We start from the raw sequence: 26,681 nt of genomic DNA, 5'->3' as shown, positions 1-26,681 counted from the left end.
ACAGGGTTTCATAGGCTATAAACTCTAGGAGTAAATTGCTGCCATTTTGAAAATTCTTGGCAACTCTCAAGACAACAATCTAGTCTGCCTCATACTGGGTGCACTTAATTAGTTCTCAACGAGTACAAATTTCTCAGGAATAAACACTAGATTATACCAAATACTAAATTACGAAATAGGAAACGCTTTTCACCTTTTAATGGAGTAACATGTACTTAAACTTAGGGTGCTTGTGGCACCTGTCTGTGACTGTGTAATGCTACCATGACAGCAGCAAGTGACAAAAGCTATATCATTATAAAATATTATTAATATTATAATATATAATATTATAGTATAAAGTCTGATGAATGAAAATGAAAATTACTTATAACATCAGATCATTACACAGGACATGGCATCTGCTGTGACATCTTTATGACAGGAACTCCTTCCTATAAAGTGTTACCAATTATGGATTGTGGTGACATGACACAGTAACATCACTGGACTATGGCAGTCATAACTACCACTTCAAATGCAACAGATTTGCATTTGTATTAAATCTGAATCATTTTGTGTCTGTATTTATATATTCATGCTCATTTGGAAGAGAGAGAGAGAGAGAGAGAGAGAGAGAGAGAGAGACCTTATCCCTTTAACAATCACTTTAGCTATAGTCACAAGTCACAAATCCTCAACTCTCTCCTAAACCTCCCACACACACACACACACACACACACACACAAGCACAAGACATCCTGTCAATGCGCACAGCACCCAGGGCACTCCTTGCACTGACAGGAAATCCTGTCAGTGATGCCAACCTGTCTCCCAGCTGCCCAGTGCCAAAGAGTCATAGGGTTAAAGCCCAATCAGCTCTCTCCTGTCCGGGTCGATGCACTCTAGTTACCCATGGCTCACACATCTTACAGACAGGAAAATGAAGCGTTTTCTATGGTCTAGAGAAAATAGTCAATAAAGGCCATTGTGGGGTAAAATTAATGTGCATGTGAGACATTGCAAGCACATCCAGCTGTCAAACAATGTTGTCTATATACACCGACTCTATCTATCTATCTATCTATCTATATAGCAAATGATTTTTTCAGTAAAAGTCTGTACAAGACTTTCATGAACATTCACTGAAATTATATCAGTAAAATGATTTGACATCATGTCTTGTTTCTCTCCACTATGCATCCTTTGTCTCTCACTCCGTCTCCTCTCAATGCTCTCTCTCTCCCTCTTTCTTTCTCTCTCTCTCTCTCTCTCTCTCTCTCTCTGTACTGAGAGAAGTTTGAAAGCTGATTGACAGGTTGTGCTGCGGGTAATATCCAATAATGCAGATGGATGGGCGTTCTGGAGGAGGTGCTAAGGCTAGAGAGGAGCATCAGAGGCTGGTAGAGTAGTGTATGTCAGTTTCGGAGTTCTGGAGGGTTCTACGTAAGCCTCTCAGCTGGGTTCTGTCAGGCCGACTTAGGGCTAAGCCTCATTGATGCCTTAGCGTTACTGTTACGCCCCTCTACACCCCTACTGGCTTTGCAGTGGCAGTGCAACAGCTTTTAGGTGGTGATTGGGCATAATTGGCCTGATTGTCCACACCTGGGGAGGTGTGGATAAAAGCCATGCGGTTTGTCCTCAGAAGGAGGCCTTGCATGCTCACCAGGTGTTTGATGCTGGTGTGCACACTATTGGGTTTTGGTGCTTGGCACTTACTATTGTACTCTGTGTTTTAGTGTTATAGAAATAAATGGTATTTTTGTACAACTCTGTGGTATGTCTCAAATTTATGTTGCGACTCACGAGCCGGGTCGTAACAGTTACCCTCAGCGTTACCCTCAGCGTTACCCTCAGTGTCTCTGTGTTGCTCTCGGTACGGTATGGTGTCTCTGTGTTGCCCCCGGAGTGGTGCGGTGCTCTGGTCTCTCAACCTCTGACCCCAGTAGGCAGTACTCCGCACTACACCACTCAAGAGTGATGGACATAATGTGTGTGTGAGTATGTTAGTGTGGGTGTGTGTCTTTCTGTGTGTGTGAGATATTTAGGCATATTTGTAATTGTTCATTTCATACTCAGTAACATTACAGCCTTAAGAGAGAGAGAGAGAGAGAGAGAGAGAGAGAGAGAGAGAGAGAGACGCACACGCACACAGCCCCCTCCTTACCTCTCTAAAGCTGTGTGGAGTCGCAATCCAACACATAACAATGTTGAATTCAAACACACAGACACACACACACACACAAACAGCCCTTTTCCCCTTGCACTAACACACACACACACACACACTTAAACTGTCATTCTGGTATTTGGATGCAGTTCTCATAGGGAATACTTGATTCCTGTCAGATTACAGGGAAGGCTGCACAGGCTGCATGTGACTGGGTTGTTGCCTTGTACTTTTAGATAGTGGTATGTTCCAGTTTTATGAGACTCAGTGTGGTATCAGAACATCCCGCTTTAAGCACGAACCCAACCAAGTAAAGAAGTGGTGGGAAAAAAAAGTTCTGGTATTTAGCACTTTTATCCAAAGCGACTTATATAGGCATCCTGCTGTGGCCAGAAATCATCCACGGATCAGACACTTATAAAACAACGCAACGCTAACTGTACCACCAACACCCACAACACCTACTGGCCATCTGGTATACTGAGACAGACCTAGTATACTGGGACAGATCTGGCATACTGGGACAGATTTGGCATAATGGGACAAATATGGCATACTGGGACAGATCTGGCATACTGGGACAAATCCCGGTGGCCACCACATCTGGGCCATCAAAAAAACCAGTAACATTTTTACTAGCCCTATCTGCCTGGTTCCTGAGCCTCCGGCCGGTGCTAGCAGACAGGTCCAGGCCCAGATTTTTTACCCAGTACACCCCTGGGTTAGGACATTTATGACCGAATGTGTGTGGAAACATCAGAGAGATAGGCAGGCATAGTCTTTTGTGTGTGTGTGTGTGAGTGTGTGTGTGTGTGAGTGTGTGTGTGTGTGTGTGTGTGTGTGTGTGTGTGTGTGTGTTGAGCACAGAGTTGTTTGACTCATGAAAACCTAACTGGAAGCAGGTAGCAGTCTTCTCTCTAGTTTTTTTACAGTGTAACTTTGGCCCCAGCTCTGAATTCAACCGTTCAACTTCTGTGAACAATGAGTCTCAATCAGCAAAGCTGGGGAGATGGGCTGCCCATCAGTAGATGGTGTGTTGAGACATTTTCAACTCATAAAATACAGATTTTTATAAAAATAGGAATTTTGTCAATTTTAACACAAGCATTGATGTGTTTCATCATAGTCACAGTCATATCATTCAGTGTACAGCTTAAACACATTTAAATCTGCAGTATCTCTTTAAACTGCGATATTATCTGCTGAGAATACAAAGCAGAAGAACATATGTCATTCATCAGGTTTTTCTGAGGATTGTTTCTGCTTCTGTATGCGTGTGTGTGTGTGTGTGTGTGTGTGTGTGTATGTGTGTGTGTTTGGCTTTATAGACCACTGTAGACTATTAAGAATGACTTTATTAGTTATTCTATGGGAAGGACTAAATCAGTAGCATTTTCGACCCTCATTTATTTTTTATAAAAGAAGAAAAGGGAGCAAGTTCAGCAGCACAAATGTTCTCCATGTAATAAGTGATCTTGAGTGGCCCTGAGGAGATGGAGATCTTGAGTGGCCCTGGCGTCTCTGCGCCTCGTTTTCATTACACGCAGATCTGAGGGAGAGTCACTGCTCTGCTGTGTGTGACTCATGGAACATGAGAAACCAAGCAAGACTGGCAGCCCTTTGAGTGTCTGTGTGTGTCTGTTTGTCTGTGTGTGTCTGTCTCTGTGTGTGTGTGTGTCTATCTGTCTGTGTGTGCCTGTATTTGTGTGTGTGGTGCATGTGTGTGTCTGTCTGTTAGTGTGTGTGTGTGTGTGTGTGTGTGTGTGTGTGTGTGTCTGTCTGTGTGTGTGTGTCTGTCTGCCTGTTTACGACTCTGTCTGTGTGTGTGTGTGTGTGTGTGTTTGTCTTTCTGTCTGTGTCACTGGCTGTGTGTGTATGTGTGGCGTGTGTGTGTGTGTGTGTGTGCGTGTCTGTCTGTATGCGTGTGTGTGTGTGTGTTTGTCTCTGTGTGTGTCTGTCTGTGTGTTTGTCTTCTTAACATAATTAGTTCTAAAACCTGCGCATCTGGTGGTATTTCTCAGTGCACTATATGTCTGTGTGTGTGTGTGTGTGTGTGTGTGTGTGTGTGTGTGGGTGTGTGTGTTGATATGGAATGTTTGAGTTTGTAATTGATGGACCAGGTAATGTGCTGGGTTTGTTTGTGATGTTTTTCTGCGACTGTTCTCCAGAACCCATAGAGAGTTACTCTAGAAATCTGTCCTCATTTGCCCCCTTCCTTCCTCTCCCGCTTTTTTCCTTTTTTCATCCTTTCCTTTTTTCTCTCAGTCTCATCCGCTCTTGCTCTCTGGCACACACACACCTCTCTCATTGACTTTCTCGCTCTCTCTCTCTCTCACACACACACACACAGACACACACAAACACAGTATGTTACCCGGTCAGCTTATGTCCATCACACACAATCCTCATAAAAACAAAGAAAAAAAAGAGGTTTGAAGAGGTTTCAGCTGTTTGACAGTGTGTGAGAAATAAAACAGGACTGAAGAAAGAAAGAGAAAAAGGAATACATGTGGATAAAACAGCTTGGTCACACAGACTTCCAGCATGACGCCATGGTAACCAATAACCAGCCCTGCACATAGGCGGAGATCCCGGGGGGGACGTGTCCCCCCCTACCATAAAGTTGTCCCCCCCAACAATCATTGAAAACTAAAAAAAAAAAATATATTTTTTGATTTTTTTTTTTTTAATAAAAATACGACGACACAAGCGGTGTTAATTATAGACGTAAAAAAAATTGTTTTTAAGTGTTGAAAAATCATGTTCCCCCTATTCCTCAAAGTGGTTTGGTTCACATGCTGTTTCCAACGGGCAGGGCTACCGGCAGCTCCGTGTTTCAGTTAATCAGCCCAGTAGCCTACACGGTCAGATTGTCAGACTGTTTCCTCCTCTGTCCCCTGTCGCTGCCGCTATGATACACGATATGTAAAGAGATTTACCTCATTCTCGAACGCAGTAAGAACATGTAAAGAAGAAGTTTTTTTTTCTAAACTCCATTTACGAAGTTCCAATCGATATGCACAAGTATACATAAGCTTATTCATGGATTGGCATGACAACGTGAACGTTTGCCGATAACACACGCATGCCGGTAATTAACACAGTTAAGATAGCTAGCTAAGTCTAGGACAATGTCCTGTCAGGGCAGGTTCATGCTAGTTAATAAATGTAGGTCTACATCTCAGTGCCTCTCCAGATTTGTTAAATTATCTGAAGTTTAATTAATGTCATCTTTTTCTGCGGTCCATGAACTATGTTGATATAGCAATATGGAGTGACAGTGGCGTAGGAGGTAGAGAAGTCGTATTGTAATCAAAAGGTTGCAAGTTTGATTCCCTGTTGAGCTGTTTTATAACTTATTTTGAGCATCAAGTTCTCTTGAACTTTGGACATTATTTGTCTGTGAATAGATATTTCGTGTTAGTACATTTAATGCTGTTTAGATCATTCTAAAATGACTTCGAATCTCTGTGTAAATGTGATAAGAGAATTCGGTATTTAGCAGTTTATGCTAGCTCTCGTGAAAGCAATTTTTTCATGTCCCCCCCCCCGGAATTACACTCTGAAATTTGACCATGTATTGTCCCCCCCTACAATGAAATGGGATCTCCGCCCCTGGCCCTGCATGTGTACTTCTTTCTCGTGGCAGTCAATCACTCCCACGCTAGATGATGATTTCTGGGATGTCTAACCAGAGCTAGCCTTCAGACACCACACACACAAACTGAGATCATGTATTGCACCCTCAGACCAGAAGGCATAGAGATTCAGTATGGACAGTTGGGTTATGAGGACATAACTTCAAATCATGTTCAGGGGCATTCTGTAGGGGCTATGGGGGCCCCAAGCAAAAGTCTGAGCATGTGCCCGCTAACTCAATCTCCACATCTGGTCCCTCAAAGGGAATATAGTCCAGATGACAAGTGTCGTTCGACAAGAATGAAGAGGATCTGGTGACGGCACAGCACAGCACCTGTAGCTTTAGAGACTCACAGTCAGCGCTGACGACAACTTAGGCTCAGAACATAACATACTATTTCTATGGCAACTCAGCTACAACTAAGCTAACTAATAGTTCAAATCGCATTGCCCACGGAAAACGGGCAGAACATATCCTGAAGAGCACATTTTCCTCCTTAAACTTAGTGATCCTATCATTAACAAAGTAAAAATGTCTCCCCAACCGTTAATTAAGTCACCATTTCATCAAATATGAACTGTACAGCTGGCACTGCTTGCTACCTAGGATGCTAAAATCATTAACGAGCCAGATGGTTGTATCCATGTCAACAAGGCAAAAAGTCCATTGAATCTCTTTCCACACAATCAGAGCGAGCAACTAAAACTTTCAATGTTTGTGCCCTTTCAAAATGTGGATGAAGGTCTGCAATGCCATAGCGGAAACAAGTTGTGTCTCTTTTACGTCATTCACACATCTAGGAAAGGTGTCCTTTAAAGCCAGAGTCCGCGATTCTGGCAAAAGATTATTGATATTTGAGCTCCACAGCCAATACATAATACATTGCTCACTTCAACGCTCCTCAGGCAGCATGTTGACTGTCTGGTATGGTTGTGTCTATGTTTGCTTCTCAATTACTGAGCCGCACCTACCTAAAACACCTTTTTATGCATGCGTGTGTTTCTGTCTCCGCCCCTCACCTGTCACGTGTCACTTCGTGTCATTTCCCTCCGTTTCCTGTGTGCTCACCTGTTTGCCATTGTGTTTCTCATTGGGTGCGACTGATCTGTGCATTTACACTCTGGGCTTTCCTTTGTTCTGTGTCACTTCGTCTCATTGTCTCACTTTTGTGCTTGTTTTTTTCCTGAAGGTTTTTGACTACTGCCTGGTTATTTCTGCCATGGTTCTTTTGCCTTTATGTATTTTGGACTGCCTGCCTGTCTGCTTGCACCCTTGTGTGTTTTATGCCTGTCCTTGGATTCTCTCTCTGCCTGTCGTCTGGGGCTTTCCGCCTGCTTGGACTGCTATCTTTGGTAGCATACCCTGCCTGTTTTTAGATTTCTGATTTCCTGCCTCTTATCTTGGATTGTTATTACAGTAAATTGTTTTTTGGCTGTTACTCCTGTCCTCTGTCATGCTTTTGGGTCCTCCCTCGTCAGAACCCGACATACATCTGCACTGGGTGGAAAGAGCACAAAAGACCTAAAGGTGGTGCAGGCTGAGGAGCACCAAATGATGAGATAAGGGAACTTGACCAGAGAGGCAGGATGCAGCTGCATTTCTGCATGAGACGGGTATCCATGAAGTTTGGAAGAAGTGGGCATTGAATGCACTTTGTATCTAAGGAATGCAGAAGTATTCCCAGTATCACATAGTCTACTGATATGGTGAATGTGTTAAGTGTTTTGAAAAAGTGGACATGGTCAAGTGTGAAAATGATTGTAAGATGAGTAGAGCATCCACTTGAGACACACCAGGACACTTTCTTAACCAAATACCTGACTTGCAACTGTTATAACCTTAAGTGCGTAACTGACCTGTAACTGTTATAACTTTAAGTGCTTAACTGCCGAGAGATGGGGAGCCATGGGGAACCTGTGATTGGAGGACTGGAGTCAGAGAGCGTTGTCGGCGTGGAAACAAGGTCACATAGTAATAGTGGGTCATAGACTAAAGGCTGAAATATGCTTCTATGACTGCGTTACTGCATGGTCACGCAGTTGCATCGATGGACTTGTGAACATTTATAGTAAAATATGTCTGAGGGGATTTGCGAGGTGTCTGAGCCAGCTATCTAATGTTAGCATGCTACTACCCACAAGGTAAACAGCGATTTAAAAGTTGTTTGTTTGACTCTTTTTTGGTTAGATTTGTTAAAAGTTACCGAGAAATAGACACTGTGCAATGTAAAAACACTGTTGTTGTAACTTAAAAATACGTCTGAGGGGTTTGCGAGGTGTCTGAGCCAGCTATCTAATGTTAGCATGCTACTGCCCACAAGGTAAATTGCGATGGGCTGGACCAATCTCAGCCTTGCGGCTTGCGTAGCCTTGTCGGATACTTACAAAAGTTTGGAGACGCACGCAAGCACGCAAGAGGGTGTATGTAACTACGCAAGGGGCTCTTGCGTGTCTTGCGTGCTTGCGTGGCTGCGTAAAAGGCTGACCATAAATTACACTTAAGAGGAGAACAAACAAAGATCTCATTGGAAGAAAACACTGGCCAGTCATAATACTTTGAGAGCCCCTTGGCTGAGACTGGAGATAGCTGGGGCTGGACACTCCCCACCTGTGCATCCTCTCTCTAACAAAGAGGGCTTGTCATGAAAGTGATAACATTAGTTTGAAAACATAGGAGCAGATGTACATGTGACTGTCTAGGAAGCCCATAGATAGAACCTGAGATGAACACAGCTCTGAACTCTGCACCACAGTACCAATGTACCAATCATAAAGCACGTAGATCCATTATTCCTAAACAAGTGAATTAGAATCGGATAGATAGAACCTATTTAGAACAGGATAGACAGAATCTAGCCTGATATTCTGATTGATCTGTGAACTCTTAGTGTTTCCACCTGGGGAATTGTGTGTTAGTTGGGTTCGAACTGTGATGACTTGAGTTAATGACAATGAATGCCAGTGGTTTCTAAATGAGCACATTGTGCAGCCAGTGATGTATGAAGGGATTTGTGTAAACGGGGGAATAGTGTTTATAGGTTTGGGGAAATCTGCTCTGTCTTTTGGTAGATGGCATCATCTCTGGGGTCTAAGCCATTTTTTCCTACTTTTGGCTTGCCTGATCATCTTGTGTAATAATGCTTGGGTCAATAATCCTTTGATGTTGGATACGACATTGTTGACCTGCATGAGTTAATAGGCCCAGTTACGTTGTGTAAGCGATCCAGAACAACTTCAATCTTGTGAAATGATGTTGCTAAATGAGTTGTTTGTATGCGTGTGTTTGTGTTCGTGGGTTGCATGTGTATGTCTATGTGTGTATGTCTGTATGAGTGAGAGTGTGTATATGAGTATGTGTATGTGTGTGTGAGTGTGTGCGTGTGCGTGTGTGTGTGAACATCTGTGGTGTCTGTCTGTAATCTTGTTGTGTATTTGCAGAGACTTTGGCTTCACTCTGATGACTTCATGCTCCCCTGATGGTGCTTTTGAAGGGAACTGTTAATATGAAGGATGTCCTGACGGTCAACCCTCTGTCTATCTTCCTATGTGTGCATGTGTTCGTTTGTGTGTGTGTGTGTGTGTGTGTGGGTGTGTGTGTGTGTGTGTGTCTGTGTGTATGTGTGTCTCTGTGTGTGTGTGTGTGTGTGTGTGTGTGTGTTTGTGTTGATCCATAATATTTATCTGTGTCTCTGTCTTAGCTGAGGCTGTGATAGGATTCAAATAAGTCTTAGACTAAATACTTTTCTCCCTACATTTTACAATATTGTATAAGTGTGAGGTGTATGGGGCTTGTTAAATAAAGTAAACTGCCCCATTTATATTGTAGGTGCAGTACAGTGCCTGATAGGATGTGCTTAAGACAGTAGTTACTGTTGCTATGGAGTTCCAAAGGAGGCTATTAAACCTGAGCTTGATCCCATCAATAAGGACATCTTGTAACTACATGGCCTTAGTACTCAGTTATTTATTAATGTTAATACCGCTGTACATGAGGGAGATTAGTACAAAGTAAAGCCAATAAACTCTGTCTGTCTGTCAGTCTGTTAACATCATGTGTATGTGTGTACATGTGTGTCTGTGTGTGTATAATTGTCATGTGGTTAATTTGAAAAAGAAAAAAGTAGTGTGTGTGTTTGCGTGTGTGTGTGTGTGTGTGTGTGTGTGTCACATTTCTCTCATGAATCCAGTCTAAGGACCTATTTATGAACCAGTCAGAACCATTGGGAGAGGTACTGGAACAAGAAAGTCCAGCTGGGATTCGTAAAATCACAAACACACGCTCACATTTGTACACACACACACACACACACACACAGAAACATTTCTCTCTCTTTGGCCTGTGTCCTAATCCTCTGCCGTGTGTGTGTGTGGTGATCTCACAGCCTAATATCCCTCTCCAAACAGCACTAGCATGTGTTGAGATCACTGTGTTAACCCTTGGCCCCGTATGCACCAAGTTCCACTCAGTGTGGGTGGGTGTTAAGAGCCCTTTTTCTGGATTGCTGTAATCTCACTATGTACCTCTCTGAGGTGAGGATTGAGGAATGATGCCTGGTTTCGTCTGTTCTGATGATTTATTTGTGCAACGTCATGGTCATGGTGTGGCTCTGACTTGATCAGCTATTATTTGTGTAATGTTGTACAAAGTGTGATTACGTGCACTGACAACTGTCATGGTGTGAGATGCCATAAAAGATTACGTAAAATGCTAACAAACTGTTTTAGCATTCAAAATGACAGCTTTATAGCTATGGGACACTAAGAAATGACATACTAGACATTTGAGGGACTATGTGTTGGGTGATGGGGTAATTGATGACGACCGACCCCTCAGATGGGGGCTATGTAGCATCCGGAGGAGTGGGTCACTAATTATTGAAAGTTCGATGACGCAAAGTCCCTCACACATGAAATTAAGCCTGGGATCTTGCTCATGGTATTAAATTTAGCTTTAAATTGCTTGTTGCTCTGCTCGTGGCCAGTTGCTTGTTCCCGTCAATGATATTAGGGCCCATTATGTGTACGCTGTTGGCACATTTTAGTACAAACCACCACAGTCTGATTACTCTCTGACTGTACTCAAAGGACGCTGAATAAAAGCAGGTAACAATAACAGATTAAAAACAGGTAAATTAACATTTACAGTTCTACAATCCTTCTCTTTGTGTGTCTGTACATGTTTCTATCAGAGTGACACAAACACAACCACTGAGTGTTTATATGCTGAAGTGAAACCGCGTGGGATGACCTATCTAAAGGTCACTGGGATAATGACAGTGCGTAGCAGTTAGGATAGGCAGCGTCAACACTCATTATATGGACTATGTTTTTCATTTGTTTTTACAGTTTCTCGAGTCTTAGATGGATGTGGAAAAAATGTCGATGAAAGCCTTGACTGTGCCAAAGCCATAGAGAGTGATTTAGGTTGACACACATTTCAGTCCAAATGCTCAGAGGATTTTACATGGTGAAGGAAGGCACCAGAGGGTACAGGATTCAGGTTTAGGTGTGTGTGTGTGTGTGTGTGTGTGTGTGTGTGTGTGTGTGTGTGTGTGTGTGTGTGTGTGTGTGTGTTGTGTGTGTGTGTGGCAGGTTTTCAGGTTTTGTCCAGAGGGAAAAGAGAGAAGGGGAATTGTCAGTAAGTTGTGGGATGAGTTTAAATGTATTCAATACGTTTGCTAAATAGTATAGCTTGTGTGTGTGTGTGTGTATACAGAGCCACTAGCAGCACTAGGAATTGAATATTCTTATTGGTCCAGGGCTCCATGAGGCAGAAATGTGGCCGGCCTTGACATGTGTATTAGTGGTCTGACAGCCTCAGGCAGGAGGGGAAGTGAAGATATGAGCTGAGCCATTTCTGACCTGAATTAAAACTTTTGCAGTTTATACAAGTGGAACAATGCAGATTTACTAAAGTCTCTGTTTGTGTGTGTGTTCTTTGACTGAATCAGTTTGTTTATTTGTGTGAGTGTGTGTGTGTGTGTGTCTGTGTGAGTGTGTGTGTCAGTGTTTTTCTCTGTTTGTGTGTGTGTCCCATGATGGGTCAGTGTGTGTTGGTGTGTGTGTCCTGTGCTGGGGCAGTGTGTATATGTGTGTATAATGCTAGGTTTGTATGTGTGTGTGTGTGTGTGTGTGCATATCTCTCTGTGGAGGAGGACATTGTGTGGTTCAGACAAATGCCTCTCAATTGACTCTGCTATTTAATCCCCTAAAAACATTCTTGCACAGAACTTGTTTCCATCCATCTCTGTCACCTAGTGCTTACTGCAGCAGACATCAGCAGTATTTCATAGAGAGCACCCCCACCCTCCAAATCTCCAGGAGCAACATCTCCAGGTTCGCAGCACTCGCACCCTCCACGTCAATAAAATGGTATTTGCCGATATCTCAAGATGGGCTGAAGTTGAAAATAGTGAGCAGCTGAGTCCAAAGCATAAAGTATTGTCACTAAAGGCTAAGATAAGTAAGTGCTCATTTCACTCCAACACAGAAAATCTTAGGGATATAAACTCGTCTTCGTCAGCTATGACAAAAACGCAATATCCTTTACTGTTTTGTTTAATCAGAAAAATGGTGAATGGAGAATACCCAGATATTCATATGCTAAATGTCTCTCTTTTTCTGCCTGTCCAGCATTTTATGGCTCCATTTTTGCAAGTATGACTATTTTTTTATTTCAAAGCCTTTCTTTATTAACTATGAAAAACAAACCTTTATTTCTTCCATCAAAATACAATCAGTTTAGTATCATCCATCGTTGATGAGTCGTCCGAAAAGTGAAGAGCAGAAAGTTGACCGTTTCAACCAGAAAATAGTCATGTAACTTTTATTGGTCTTGTTCAGAGGGAGGGCGAAAGCGTGCAACGGGAAACTAACTTATTTATATAATATAATGACAGCCTACATCGGGTTTCTATATAGTACATATGTTGCCTCAACTTTCCCCTTTCATAACATGCGATTGCTAAAATGGTTTAATTTTTGTATTTCTGTCTGTGAAATATAGCCCACAAAATGAAACTGCGGTGAAAGGGTCCGTTTATGTAATGTTGCTTGTATGATGTCAATATGACTTTTAAAACAACTTTTTGTACTGTCTATTTTTGCTGAGAACCGCTCTCATCACGCGTGATCAAAAGGCTCCACACCAAAACCCTCGCGTCTGCAGCGCGGCTCGGCGCCGAAATGAAAATCAACAGGTAACGCAGCCAGTGTGCGTAAAGAGTAGTGAAGTGCTGCCACCCATTGGTCAATTGTACATAACACAACACCGCTTTTACATTTACAGTTAGTCATTTAGCAGACGCTTTTGTCCAAAGCGACGTACAAGGGAGAGAACAGTCAAGCTACAAGCAATAGAGACCTAGTGTAACAATAAATACTACTTTACATAAGAAATAGAAAAAGAAATAGAAAAAAGAAGTGCAGGAATGTAACTGCTGTAAGTGCAAGTTAAGTAGGCTACTAGTCGAAGTGCAAGTTAGGAAGGGAGGTGCTCTCTGAAGAGTGGGGTCTTCAAGAGCTTCTTAAAGGTAGAGAGGGATGCCCCAGCTCTGGTAGTGCTAGGCAGTTCGTTCCACCAACGTGGAACTACAAATTACGATCACAGTCAACTGTACATGTATCAAAATCAAACCTATGCTCAAAAGAATTGATGACATCAAAACATTTAACAGAAACCTTTTATAAGGAATCGATCAGTGAGTGTAGCCCACATTTGCGCACTGATCTGAGGTTGAAGACAAGGACGTTAAGGTAGTCTGTATTACTGTAAGTTAGTATCAGGCACCCTAGACTCGCACTACACCTTGGAAAAATGCACATGTAGGACTTACATTTATAAGACGTGGAAAAACAGGGTGAACAAACCCAGAGGCATAGCGATTAGCCTAAGCATATAGAGGCCTAACAAATATTGTGGTCAAATCTGAGCATGAACAGAATTCTCCCTGCACTTTAAAGAAATCGCTGAGCACTATGATGAAAATGTTGTGGCAAATAGCTCCTGCTATTATTTTAATGTTGATATAACTATTCATTACACATTTTAATTAAGATGTGGTTGGGCCACAATGATGAGTGATGTCCTACATTAGTGTGCATCAGGTAGGTCTATTTGGTTTACTATCACAACTCAAGTTATCCAACCAGTCAGGATGTATATAGGCTAACTCAGTAGACTATCTACCCAGTTAACCGAGCATCGTACACCTGACCCATAGGTTAAGCAGCTATTCCTTCTTAATGAAAGGACTTCGGCTCCCATCTGCCCCTTTGGTTCTATAATTAGCTATAGGGCTCGTCACCCAAGCCTGAACCTGAGAGCTGAACCAGGAACGGCTGTTCAGGCAATATTCAATTAACCCCCTAACAGTAGACACGGTCAAGCTTAGGCGAACCCATAGCCCACGCCTATAGCCTATAGAGCAAGTCCCGTTCGCACATGCGCGCTCCCATTCGGGCTACACCGGTTTCCCCGGTCGTGAGGGAAAGGGATGCGCGCACACGATCTAACGGACCTCGTGGATGCATCTATTTAGTTACATTTCTTTGGCTTTTTGTATTCATTTGTTTTAGCCAAAAACGCCATTTTATGAGGCACTGTAAACGCTTCAGTGTAGGTACTGTAACGTTACTGTGGTTTTAGCCGCATTGCAATTTAATTAAATCGTTGGCTGTCGCTGGCATCTCACCGGATGTATGAAAAGAAACTGTAATCTGAATAAGGTAAGAGTGAAAAGCTTCATGACTCTAAGTCTTCAACATATCCTTTGCATTTAAACAATCTGCCTACAAAAATCATGTATTCAGTCTAAACCCGCTGGTAAGCATCACCAGTGTTACGTTAGTCTATTGCATTTTCAGGAAATGGACGCAGTAGGCTATCTTAGATACTCAGACGTCAGACTGCATACAGGTTCTTTTTACACCTTAAATATTGTGTCTGCACAGCGATGTTGAAACTCACATGTATTTAGTTTTCCTCAGATATGACATATGGAATTTTACTATAGCACGTATTGGTGTCTTCAAACAGAATAGACCGAGCATATCCTCTTGCACGTTGTCATTCGCTATTTTGTTTGAATGTTGGCTAGCCAGACTGGGCCAGACCACATATCATTGTCTCATCTATAATGTCCATTTAGGGTAGCCTACGTTGTGTCTGCAACTTGTTGCAGCCGGGCAGACAACGCCGAGCAGGCACTGACTCAATTGCATCCGGCGTTCGGTAGACATAGGGTACCAGAGGCTACGTTGTTTATACTGCAAGTGACTAGTTTGTTGAAGGGGAAACAAAACGTTTTGTCTCTTTTGAACAATGCAGCTTTGTGAAGTGTCATCTGGTTTAGCCAAATAGCCGCACTGGTGGAGATCGTTTAAACGTTACCACGAGAGGATGTGGCTCGGGCTTTGGCTCGGACGGGCTGTGTAGGCCTACTTACATTTAAGCTCGTAGATCAAATGGAATTAAGCTGCCTCATATGTCCGCGACAAACCTGCTGACACACGCGCACCGCGGCTTTGTGTTTCGGTCACCCGGGCACACTCGGGCCTGTTCCGTAGGGACAGTTTTTTTTGTACCCTCCTGTTGCCTCTCCCTTCGTCTAGTGTGACGATAGTATGCAATTGTTAGATGGCTTCATTGTTTCCACATGACAAAAAAACGGTTTTAAAATCGCAATAACTTTCAACCACACGTTCACAAATTACCAGATTAAAGTGGTTAGATGGTGTGGATAGTTTTCGGGTACCAGGGAAAATAGGCTGAGTAACGCTGATACCCCATCACCAACATGTTTCGTTTCGCAAGCCAGTGTCCACCTGTAGCCTATTTCCAAGGCTAGCGGAAGATCTAGTTCATTATTGATGCTTCTTACAACGAGGATACCCGCTTATAAATAATACAGTTAACATTACCACAGCGCAAATTGCGAAAGGCTAGTGGGACATTAGTTGGCCTGTAGATTACTATATAGGAGAGCGCGTAGTGACGTAAGGCTATTCCTTTTTTATGTCTAAGGGAGAGCATGGGCACTGGGTAACACACCCTTGTCATGGAGGCCCGCGTGGATGACTGTCACCCAGGTGTCCGTTTTCATTTGAGTCCCTATTTGTCATGCTGGACAGCATAACCATATTGTGTGTGTGTGTGGGAGGGAGGGAGGAGAGATAGAGCTGAGGACACACACACACACACACACACACACACACACACACAGAGGGAGAGAGAAAAAGAATCCCTCTTATGTTTGTGGACCTTAATCCTTTGTAATTAACTTAAACTTCTGTCACCATGGACAACAGAGCCTAAGCAGACAGCCTCAACACAGAAGGACTAGTATTGTGGTCTTCTGCAATAATGGGGATATTGCACACAATTAAACACAACATGTAGCAATCGACTGTAGCAATCATTGAGTCACTGAATGTTGGAGAACATGCGCTTGAGTGAGGGTGTAAATTAAATGGCCTCTTTGGTAGAAGTTTTAGTGTGTCTTTGCTGTGGATGCACATAGAACATGCAGAACGGGAAGAGTACGCTTTAGTGAATGATGATGCTGTGACATCACTGGGTTTTGTGGGTGTAGATAAGTCTCCAACAGAAGATAAGCTGTCATTAGGAAACCTGTGACAAACAGGTCAAGCATCCCACCACCCGCTCACACACACACACACACACACACACACACACACACACACACATCATTTAGACACAACTAGTAAATGTAGCCTGAACGGCAGGGCTTATAGTGTATTTTGCCATTTAGGTAGCCTGTATAGCACTATAGTGTGCCTTGTTCTGTGGTCCTTCATACAACCAAGGGATACATGAATGTGGGAATTGTGAGATGCGAGAGTGACACTTCTTATGTTTCAATGGCCTGACAGGAGAATTAGCCCTCAGCTGGAAGAATGGAGGTGGTCACTCACTGGATAAATGACACCGTAGATTTCTACAAGTGGAGTCTTACCATATCAGGTGAGAGAGAGTGAGAGGTTGTGTGTGTGTGTGTGTGTGTATGCATGCATATACATTTGCAAAGGTGTGTGCACATATTCATGTAAGACTGCATTTGTGTGTGTGTTTTACTGAATCTTCTGACAAAATGACTCATAGGGACCATTTCAGTTGCATAAAGAATTCACCAGATCCAGAGATAGATAGCCAGCTATGAGGTCTATAAGCCAATCATTTTATACCAGGTCATACTCTAAGGAGAACTGTTTACAACGATCTCGTGCATCTCATCAGTGGTGACACAAGGTCACTCATCACACTCCTCTGTATAGAAGAAAGTATTGTGCTAGATATCTGGGAAACAACCAAATCACATCAGAGTTAATCTGCAAGAAGCTAAAGCATGCCTTACCTCATCACAAGCAGGAACAAGGGGGTTGTTGTAAAATTAGTTTTTTAACATCCTTCCGAGGAACAGCCAGTAATGGGAAGCACGAGTGTGTGTGTGTGTGTGTGTGTGTGTCTGTGAGAGAGAGAAAGAGAGAGAAACTAAATTAGAGAATGTGTGTGGTATGTGGGTATGTAGTATGTGTGTGTCTGTGTTAACGAGAGGAAGAGAGCTAGACTGATGCTGTGTAATTGTGTATGTGCGCCTGAAAGAGAGAGAGAGACAGAAAGATAGAGTGTGTCATTAATACCAGTGTGCATTTAGTGCATGTATTTATGTGTATGTGTGTGTGTGTTAGTGATGGTATATGTATGATTTAAGGGAGTGTGTAGTGAATGTAAAAATGTGTGTGTGTGTGTGTGTGTGTGTGTGTGTGTGTTCTAGACAAGCGGGTGGAGACATGGCCGATGATGTCATCCCCGTGGCCCACTCTGGCCATCAGCCAGCTGTATCTTATCTTCCTGTGGGTGGGGCCTCGCTACATGCAGCACAGAGAGCCTTTCCAGCTCCGCAAGACCCTCATCACCTACAACTTCAGCATGGTGCTGCTCAACTTCTACATCTGCAAAGAGGTGAGTGTGTGTGTGTGAGTGTGTGAGTGTGTGTGTGTGTGTGTGTGTGTGTGTGTGTGTGTGTGTGTGTGTGTGTTTGTGACCCTCATCATCTACAACTTCAGCATGGTGCTGCTCAACTTCTACATCTGCAAAGAGGTGTGTGTGTGTGTGTGTGTGTGTGTGTGTGTGTGTGTGTGTTTGTGACCCTCATCATCTACAACTTCAGCATGGTGCTGCTCAACTTCTACATCTGCAAAGAGGTGAGTGTGTGAGTGTGTGTGTGTGTGTGTGAGTGTGTGTGTGTGTGTGTGTGTGTGTGTGTGTGTGTGTGTGTCTGACCCTCATCATCTACAACTTCAGCATGGTCTGTAGTTTCAATGTACGCAACATCATATACAGATAAGGCTGCAATAATGCATCCATGTAAAGTGTTCTCTCCAGGTTCTTCATCTCCTCTTTTTCTTTTTCTCTTTCATATCCTCGCACCCCTGTCCTCTCCTCAGCTCTTCCTGGGGTCTAGAGCAGCAGGCTACAGCTACCTCTGCCAGCCAGTCACCTACTCCGATGATGTCAATGAGCTCAGGGTAAGAGCGCTGTCATTTGCCCTGTCCTCCCCTCTCTGCTGTCCGCCCAGTGGAGTTTCACTCACACCATCAGATGTCTCTGCCAGTGCAACACAATATGTTTTGGCAAACCCCAGTATATGTTATCCCACGCCCGCTCTTTCACTTGAGCTTTCTCCTCATGTGCAGGTTGATGGTAATTTGCACAGAGAAGGAGACAGTCAGTGATGGTGATCAATTAAACACACAGGATTGCACTTAGGTTCCATTTACAGTACAATGTAATGCAACCAGCTCTCACCACTGCTGACTTACTGTGGGATTGTTGGTCTGCTGGTTTTGTACCCGGTATAATTTCCTGGAAGTAGCCATGCTATGATGCTGTCTGTGAGCCACTTTCTGAATGCTGGAATTGGAACAGGTGTCAGACTATCAACAGATTTAAACATATATTGAATTTAGTTGTTTAACAGATGCCCTATGATACAGTTCATAAAGAACAGTAGTTGAGTGCCTGATAAAGTTCGACAGGTTTACTTTAGCTGATAATGAGCTTATGAGTGGTTATGAAGCTTGTAGAGTTTGATAGCAGTGCTGTGTTACTGAGGTACTGTTTTGTACTGTATTGTACAGTATGTAATGTATAAGGGATCAACATATATAACTGTCCACTATAGTCTTCAGTTTCCATGATTGTTTGTTTGAGTGTGGCCAAGGTAACAATGTTAGCAGGTGTGCAAATAAGCCATGAAGTCTGAAATGTGTTGAGATGAGAACTGCACAAACTTTTTATCCACATTCCAAAATGCTAACATCCTCACAAAAATCCTCTTTAAATTGAAGACTGTAGACTGAAGACTATAGACTCCATACTTTAGAATTTTGGATGTACTATCCCTTCAAGACTGTTTCAGACACTGAAGGATAGACCTTCACTGTGTGACCTTCATCAGACAACTTCATCTTCAGCAGACACTACACAATGGGAGACCCAAGGGGGCTCGGTATAGTTGTCCCATACAGTGTTTGTCATGGTCCCTGGTACCTAGACTAGAGACTCTAGAGTGCTTTTCACACCTCTATCACAACTCTACACTTCACACTAGACTACAGACCGTCCACCTCATAAACTGGGATGCCAGTGTCATACCAGTCTCAGTTTACTCATGGTATGCTCTAACAGTCATCGCTAGTTTACCAATAGAATGCTCTAACGATCATTGTCAGTTTACTAATGGTATGTCCTAATAATTATCAGTAGGTTACTAATAGCGTGCTGCTAATAGTTACTGATAGTATGTTCTAGCAGTCAATGTGAGATTAGTGCTTATATTCTGTAGGTGTGTGTGTGTGTGTGTGTGTGGCTACTCTCACTGCTGCTGGTTTTCCAGAAGATCTTCTTGGTGTCAGCAAGCTCCAGTTGGCACTGACTTCCAGCAGTCACCTCACCAGTGAAGCCAGGTCACAGTGGGTGGGGATCTTAATTAACAATGGGCGGAGCTTCTGTCTGACCACTTCTTATGCCCGCCCATAGCCTCTTCTCTTGTCACCGCCCGACAGTCTTGGTCACAGTGGACACAATCTCTCTCTCTCTCTCACACACACACACACACACACACACACACACACACACTACTGTTCTGGCAGTCAGTGGCTTTCTAAAAGATTAGAGACATCATAGTAACCTCTTTTAATTGAAAGGTTCTTACCCTAAACACTAGTCTGTGTCCCAAATCCGATCTTAAACCTCACTGAACATCTCACTCCTACTACTTTACCATAGCTTTGTGGCTTCTGTAAATTCTATATACTTGTATGTATTTGAAATTGGAGAAATGTTTTTTTCATCAATCGTAACTTTGCATATCACATTGACAGTTAGTTGCTATATATTTCTAAGTGTTCACAGAAATAATACATTCGTAACGATTAAAGTGATGGCCCTTCTAGCCTCTCTGACTATAGAGCAACTCTTTCACTCTTCTGTAAGCTATATGGAGTATTGTGTAGCTGGTCTGCGCCCGTAGAGGTTGTAGTTCAGGCTTTCTTAAGTATATCGCCGTCAATAAGATGCAGGTGTGCTTAGGTTAATCCTTTGAGGTGAATCCTTTCCTCTCTCGATCAGATGCAGGCACACACACACACACACACGTGCGCGCGCACACCCGCTCTCATAGGCAGCGGACTCCAGTGAACCATACCACTCAAAATTGAGGTTGGGGTGTGAGAGATGATCTGTCACTAAAGTGACTTAACATCAACACCTCCTGAGCTCTGTGTGAGTTTCTGAGGGGGTGAGTGTGTTGTGTGCGTGTATCTGTATTTGTGTGTGTGTGTGTGTGTGTGTGTGTGTGTGTGTGTGTGTGTTAATGTGTGATTTTTCTTGAAGGGATGATAGCACAATAATGATTTTGGTAAAGAAGAAGAAGAGAGATTTGCAACAAAAAAAAAAACGAAATGGAATAATCTGACTAAACTAGCATCTTTACTGGGGTCTTGTACTGTGCACTTACACTGATAAAAACAGATTTTTTAAATGGCTAGCCTCTTTCCCTGAAGACTGGATTAGTTAACACACTGTCACTCAGGAGTTAATCGGCCACTGTTAAGTGTTAAACTGGTTTGCCGGGTGACAGTCGACAGTTGACACTGTGTCCCACTTACCGTAAATTGTGAAGAGTACTGACTCACTTCAACGTGACATCTCTAAGGACATTGTTAATCTCAAAGGTAACTTTGGAGTTGAGCAGCCGTCATTGAGTCATTGAGCAGCCGTCATTTCTCACTAGTTTCCGATGATCTGCTGGCCGTTTGAGAAACTCTGTTGCTGCTGTTTGCAGCGCTGACTGATCTAACACCTACAGAAGCCCAGTTTGTATTCACAGTATACCATGTCTATATTTGAACGCTCTCTCTCATTTCCTTGAACTGTTAGTGACCTACAAGGGCTTCCTGATTCTTGCCATCTATGCATGTTTGCTTACCATGAAGTAAGTCTGCCTATCTGGAACATTGGTGTTTCCCGTCTACACAATCAGTCCTTGTATATGGCTATTAAGTACGGCTATGCGAATATGTATGGCTATTATTACTGAATACATTTAGCTGGTGACATATGGCTTGTGTGCAAGGGAAAGTATTCCAACGATGGCTTCAGCCAATAGCCTTTGATTTTGTGGTGTTTCAGAGGACCTCTGACAATTTTACATTGTAAAAGCAGAGATGTTTATACAGTATGTATGTTCTGTAACAGATAGCGTCAGCGCTGTGGTGGTACTACATCTCTAAAGGAGTGGAGTATCTGGACACGGTATTCTTCATCCTGAGGAGGAAGTTCAACCAGGTCAGCTTCCTGCACGTCTATCACCACTGCACTATGTTCATCCTCTGGTGGATCGGCATCAAGTGGGTCCCCGGTGGACAATGTGAGTACAGTCTGAATACTCTCTCTCCTTCACACACACACACACACACATACACACACAACCAGTACTGGGGTACTAGGGCTCATGCTAAGCATACCAAAGCTGCATATCCTCAAGAGTGGCATGCAAACAAACTAGGACAGAAATGAGTGAGATTCATGTGTATTAACATGTGTGTCCCCATAGGATGTGTGTCAAGTCAAGTCAAAGTGTTTATTGTCGCATGCACCAAGTTGCTTCAGCGCAGCGGAATTCTTGTGACTTGGCAGGCAACATCTACGCAGTAGACGGCATACAAGATTAAACAATAACATATAACAAAAACAAACATATAACATATAACATATTACAAGGGTGCATTTAACACACAGTGGGACTGCCGATGTCAAATCTGAGTGAACGTAGAATAATGCAGAAAGATCAGCTCCTGCATTAGGATTACACCCACTCTCGGCTAAAAGGTAAAGGTTCAGCCTGTCCGAAAATAAACTTTTAGCAATACATTTCGCTATATAATCTCCAATATGAAAGGCTTTGCAGTCTTGCAAATTATGATCAACTTCTTGTGTATCTTTTAAGACTCATATCTGAATGTTTTGACATGGTGCTGAAACTGTTATGAAACGTTAAGTGGTGGAAGTAGCTCTCCAATACGGTGGACTTTGTGTGTCATAAACCATTTCCGACTCACTTCTACGTTGACTCAGATAGGGCAGCGACAGGGCCAATCACATGATTAACCTTTGACCTCTGCGTCTCTCTCCTCCCGACAGCTTTCTTTGGCGCCGGCGTCAACTCAGGTATCCACGTGCTCATGTACCTGTACTACGGCCTGGCTGCCTTCGGCCCCAGCATCCAGAAGTACCTGTGGTGGAAGAAATACCTGACCATTATTCAGATGGTGAGAGACCCAGACCAGGATAAGGGGGCAGGGTTGTTGCAGAAAGTATCAAAGCAATGAGCTATGTCATGATGAATCACTGTCTAAAACCCATCAGTTTCATTGCAGATGTTTGTGCATGTCTGCGTCTTTGTATGCATATGAGCATGCATGTGTGTGTGTATATGTGTGTTTGTGTGTGTGTGTGTGTGTGTCACAGATCCAGTTCCTCATATGTGTGTGTGTGTGTTCACACGCTTGTCTTTGTGTATGTGCTTGATTTTGTGTTTCTCGTGCGTGTGTGTGTGTGTGTGTGTGTCACAGATCCAGTTCCACATATGTATGCTTGTGTTCACACGCTTGTCTTTGTGTGTGTGTGCTGTGCTGTCTTTGGGTTTGTGCTTGTCTTTGTGTTACTCATGCTTGTGTGTATGTGTGTGTGTGTGTGTGTGTGTGTGTTACAGATCCAGTTCCACGTGACAATCGGCCACGCGGCCTACTCCTTGTACACTGGCTGCCCTTTCCCCAGCTGGATGCAGTGGGCCCTGATTTGCTACGCCATCACCTTCATCATCCTCTTCGGCAACTTTTACTACCAGACCTACCGCCACAAGCCGCGCCACACTACCACCAAGGCAGCCAAGACCGTCACCAATGGTGTCTCCGCGGCAACCAACGGGGTTGGCAAGACACTGGATGAGTCGCTGGAGGAAAATGGGAAGAAGCACAAGAAAGGAAGAGCGAAGAGAGATTAAGCCAAGACCACGAGGAGAGGGGAGTGATCTGTCTCACCTGGACCAATAAACACACAGGAGGACCAGCCAAGTGGAGTTGGGAGGTTGGGTTTGAATAAGCCTTACTCCCATAGGTTATGTTGAGCATGATTGACAGGAAGGGTGGGGAAGTGGGTGGTAACCCAATTTACTTCTGTTTTACTTCCTGTTTTCAGGTGTTGCACTCCTTTTCTTTTCAGGTCTTCTGTACCTTGTGTACCCAACTGTGCAATTGTATTCAGTGTCTTTCTCTCTCTCTCTCTCTCTCTCTCTCTCAGTCTATCTCTCTCAGCATAATCCTAGCGACTACTTCTCCGCACACCAAAGAGAGATGTTATGATATCAAATGAAACGCAGAGGAAACACTACTGGCGTTAGGAGAAATACGGGTTTTCTCTTTCTCTCTCTCTCTCCTTCATTTCTCCTTTCCCTCTCATCCTTCTCTCAGTGGTCCTCTTTCTTTCCCTTTCTAACTATTTTCCCCTTTCTTCCTCTCTCTCTCTTTCAAACTCTCTCTATCGCTCTCTTTCTCTCTCTCTCTCTCAGCAGTAATGTTAGGAGCGACCTCTCTGATCTTTGCTTCAGCACCACTCAAAGGACACTAGGCTTGCAGGCACCAGGCCTGGCTACCCTCAGTGCTTCCAACACGAAGCTAAGCTGTCATCTGTTATTTAGGAAGTTTAGTACAGTTCTGATGTTTGATACATACATTTGGCATCCCTGCTGAGTATCACTGTACATTTTTACAAACAACCGCAATAAAAAAAGAGAATGCAGACGTTACTATGTACCATTACCATGTTCGGTCCAAAAATGTAAAAACATTGTCTGACTGGTGGATTGTATTTGATTCAGATTTGTGTTAAAAAAAAACACATCATGTTAAAAATGTCCATTAACCATTAGCAAGAGGGAACATAAACATAAACAAATCAAAGGGCCCTTTGGCCAGGTTTCAGGTCAATAAAAACAATTGAACAAAAATAAATAAAAAGTGATACAGGATGCTCTTCAAGTTTGCCTATTTAGCATTGCTTATTGGCCTACAGCCGGAGAAACAGAATCAGATATTTTTTTGCAAGCCTCAAACCAGTGACCATGGCAAAGGAAAAGGGATGGAACCTGCTTGAGGCAATTTTGCTGCCAAATCACCTTAGAACTCGGTTACGGATAGAATTTTCCGGAATGAAAGAACTCCCTGTGATGAAAAGGGAGAATTCTAACTTCATTAGCCTCCCACACACGAGTGTGACCTGTGCTCTGGGAACAATAGTTAGAGTTGTCTTGGGTCAGATCGATGCCAGCTCTTTCAGAATGTTCCACTTCCTAGACCTACCCTGAGCCCTGCTTATATACGAGTAGGATACCCTTCAGCAGGTACTGTCACACCAATGTGGTAAGAATGAACGCTGTAAAGAATATATGGGTCCATGGAATATAGCGTGGAATTTTTTAATCTTACATTGTTGAAGAACGCATTCTTTTATAGGAATGTTTAAATTTCCCTTGCTGAAGGGTTAAGTAAAGTTAGCATTTCCTGCTGTTGTAGAGGAATCTTTAATCTTTGTGAGCTAATATATGCGCTTGGCAAGAACACAGGTACAAACAAACAAACAAAAAAGCTTAAGCGCTAAAACAGACAAAAACATACTGTGGATGGGTTATTTCTTTTTAGAAATGTTTTTTTTTTTTAAAGTCTTTTAAACGGCACACTGTAAACTTTTAATGTTTTTTTCTTTTCTTTTTGGTATTGAACTCAGTTTGTAGCCGTGTCATTGAACCCCCAAATAGCAGTTGAATATCGGAGTGTATGACAACACTACTTGATTTAGCACCTCAAGTATTTACTAATTGTATTTGTACTTTATCATGTATCTATTGTGGAATTCGACCGTGCACTAGTGCATTTCTGGAGGGTTAAATGTAGGTGTTTCTGTGAGAGTTTTGTGACGTCACCTAATGCCCACAGAGACTCAGTAGCCGACTGACCAAGGGCTTTTTATTCACGTCAAAAACAAAAACACCAAAAACACACACCCATGGCTGCAGATTATACAGTAATAAAGAAGATACCACACATCATCCTAGTTACTGTCTGTTGTGTGTGTGTGTGTGTGTGTGTGTGTGTGTGTGTGTGTGTGTGTGTTGTGTGTGTCTGTGTGTGTCTGTGTGTGTGGTATGGGTTAATACTGGCCAGTGACTCTTGTTTAAGTTAAAACTTAGTTCCCTGTGCTGTGCACTTAAGTGTCCCCTCTACCCCAATTCTACAGAAATGTGCGCACACAAGTTCCCCCATCACCCCCCATTATAAACACTTTAACCTTTTTGACCTGTAAAGAAGCACTTTGACTGCCAAACCATCTGTCAACCCACCCCCAACATCTAAACTCCTTAAACCACCCCCATGTCATAGCACCCCCTCACAAGCAGACACACACACACAAGCTGCTTCATCTTTACTCTAGTTAAGAGTGAGATGGTGATAATTACTGTTAGACAGGGAATTAATTGTTAATTTTGAGTAGAAACTACGAGGGTGGGACTACGAGTGATTAACCTACTTTTAGCTAGCACTGCTAGCTACCTAAGCTACATGGTATGACCATAGCCATATCAGTGAGTTTCACGTCATCCAGTAAGATTCAGTGATAGAGCTGGAATGGCTGTGCCCTTTCAAATGTTTTGATGTAAGCAACATGGTCTGTGCCACCCAAGCAGACGCATATTTGATCACTTCTTACATCAAATTGTGACGAGTGTCTCCTATACCATGAAGTGACTATACCTAAGTGACATGTCAAGTGAAACTCATGCGTTTGTGTGGTGGCGGTGGTGGACATGCCTGATCTGTGCCAGTGGGGAATAAGGCTTAGTCAAGGAGCCCGAAGGCTGGGGCTCTCCAGTCCCCAGAGAGTCAGGCTGCACCTAAGCCAGCCAGCCAGCCAACTTTACATTGGTGCACCAAGCTAAAGACATCTAATTGAATCAGACACAAGACAGGTCAGCTGCGAACTGCTTCTTTTTTTACCTTTTCCATACCATTAAACACACCAACATAGTTGTCATTACACACAGCTTGTCTTTCTCACAGCCTCAACACTCACATAAAACATGCAGTACCATGTTAGCTAAGAACACATTATGGTATTTTTCTTTTTAACTGTGAGTTTGTGTATCTGTGTGTGTGCATGTGTGTGAGTGGGTGAGGGCCATGCTCAACATGGCCATGAGCTGCACCGGAGGGCTGGGACTTTGGCCTCCTGGCAGACAGGACGCACGCTTAAGCC

General features: G+C 43.1%; 1 protein-coding gene across 1 annotated transcript; it reads left to right on the top strand.

Annotated features, from left to right (window-relative positions):
- The first annotated feature begins 14,197 nt into the window (after positions 1-14,197).
- On the top strand, positions 14,198-25,474 carry LOC105904199 (elongation of very long chain fatty acids protein 4-like). Its single transcript, XM_012832054.3, has 7 exons — positions 14,198-14,515; positions 16,682-16,772; positions 17,584-17,771; positions 18,257-18,337; positions 21,570-21,741; positions 22,515-22,642; positions 23,086-25,474. Exons 2-7 carry the CDS (start codon positions 16,706-16,708, stop codon positions 23,374-23,376), a joined length of 927 nt encoding a protein of 308 aa, XP_012687508.1. The 5' UTR covers positions 14,198-14,515; positions 16,682-16,705; the 3' UTR covers positions 23,377-25,474.
- The last annotated feature ends 1,207 nt before the right edge of the window (positions 25,475-26,681 follow it).

The sequence above is a fragment of the Clupea harengus genome, chromosome 15 (assembly GCF_900700415.2).
Source record: "Clupea harengus chromosome 15, Ch_v2.0.2, whole genome shotgun sequence".
Lineage (NCBI taxonomy): Eukaryota > Metazoa > Chordata > Actinopteri > Clupeiformes > Clupeidae > Clupea > Clupea harengus.
This window is presented reverse-complemented; position numbering and strand designations above follow the sequence as displayed.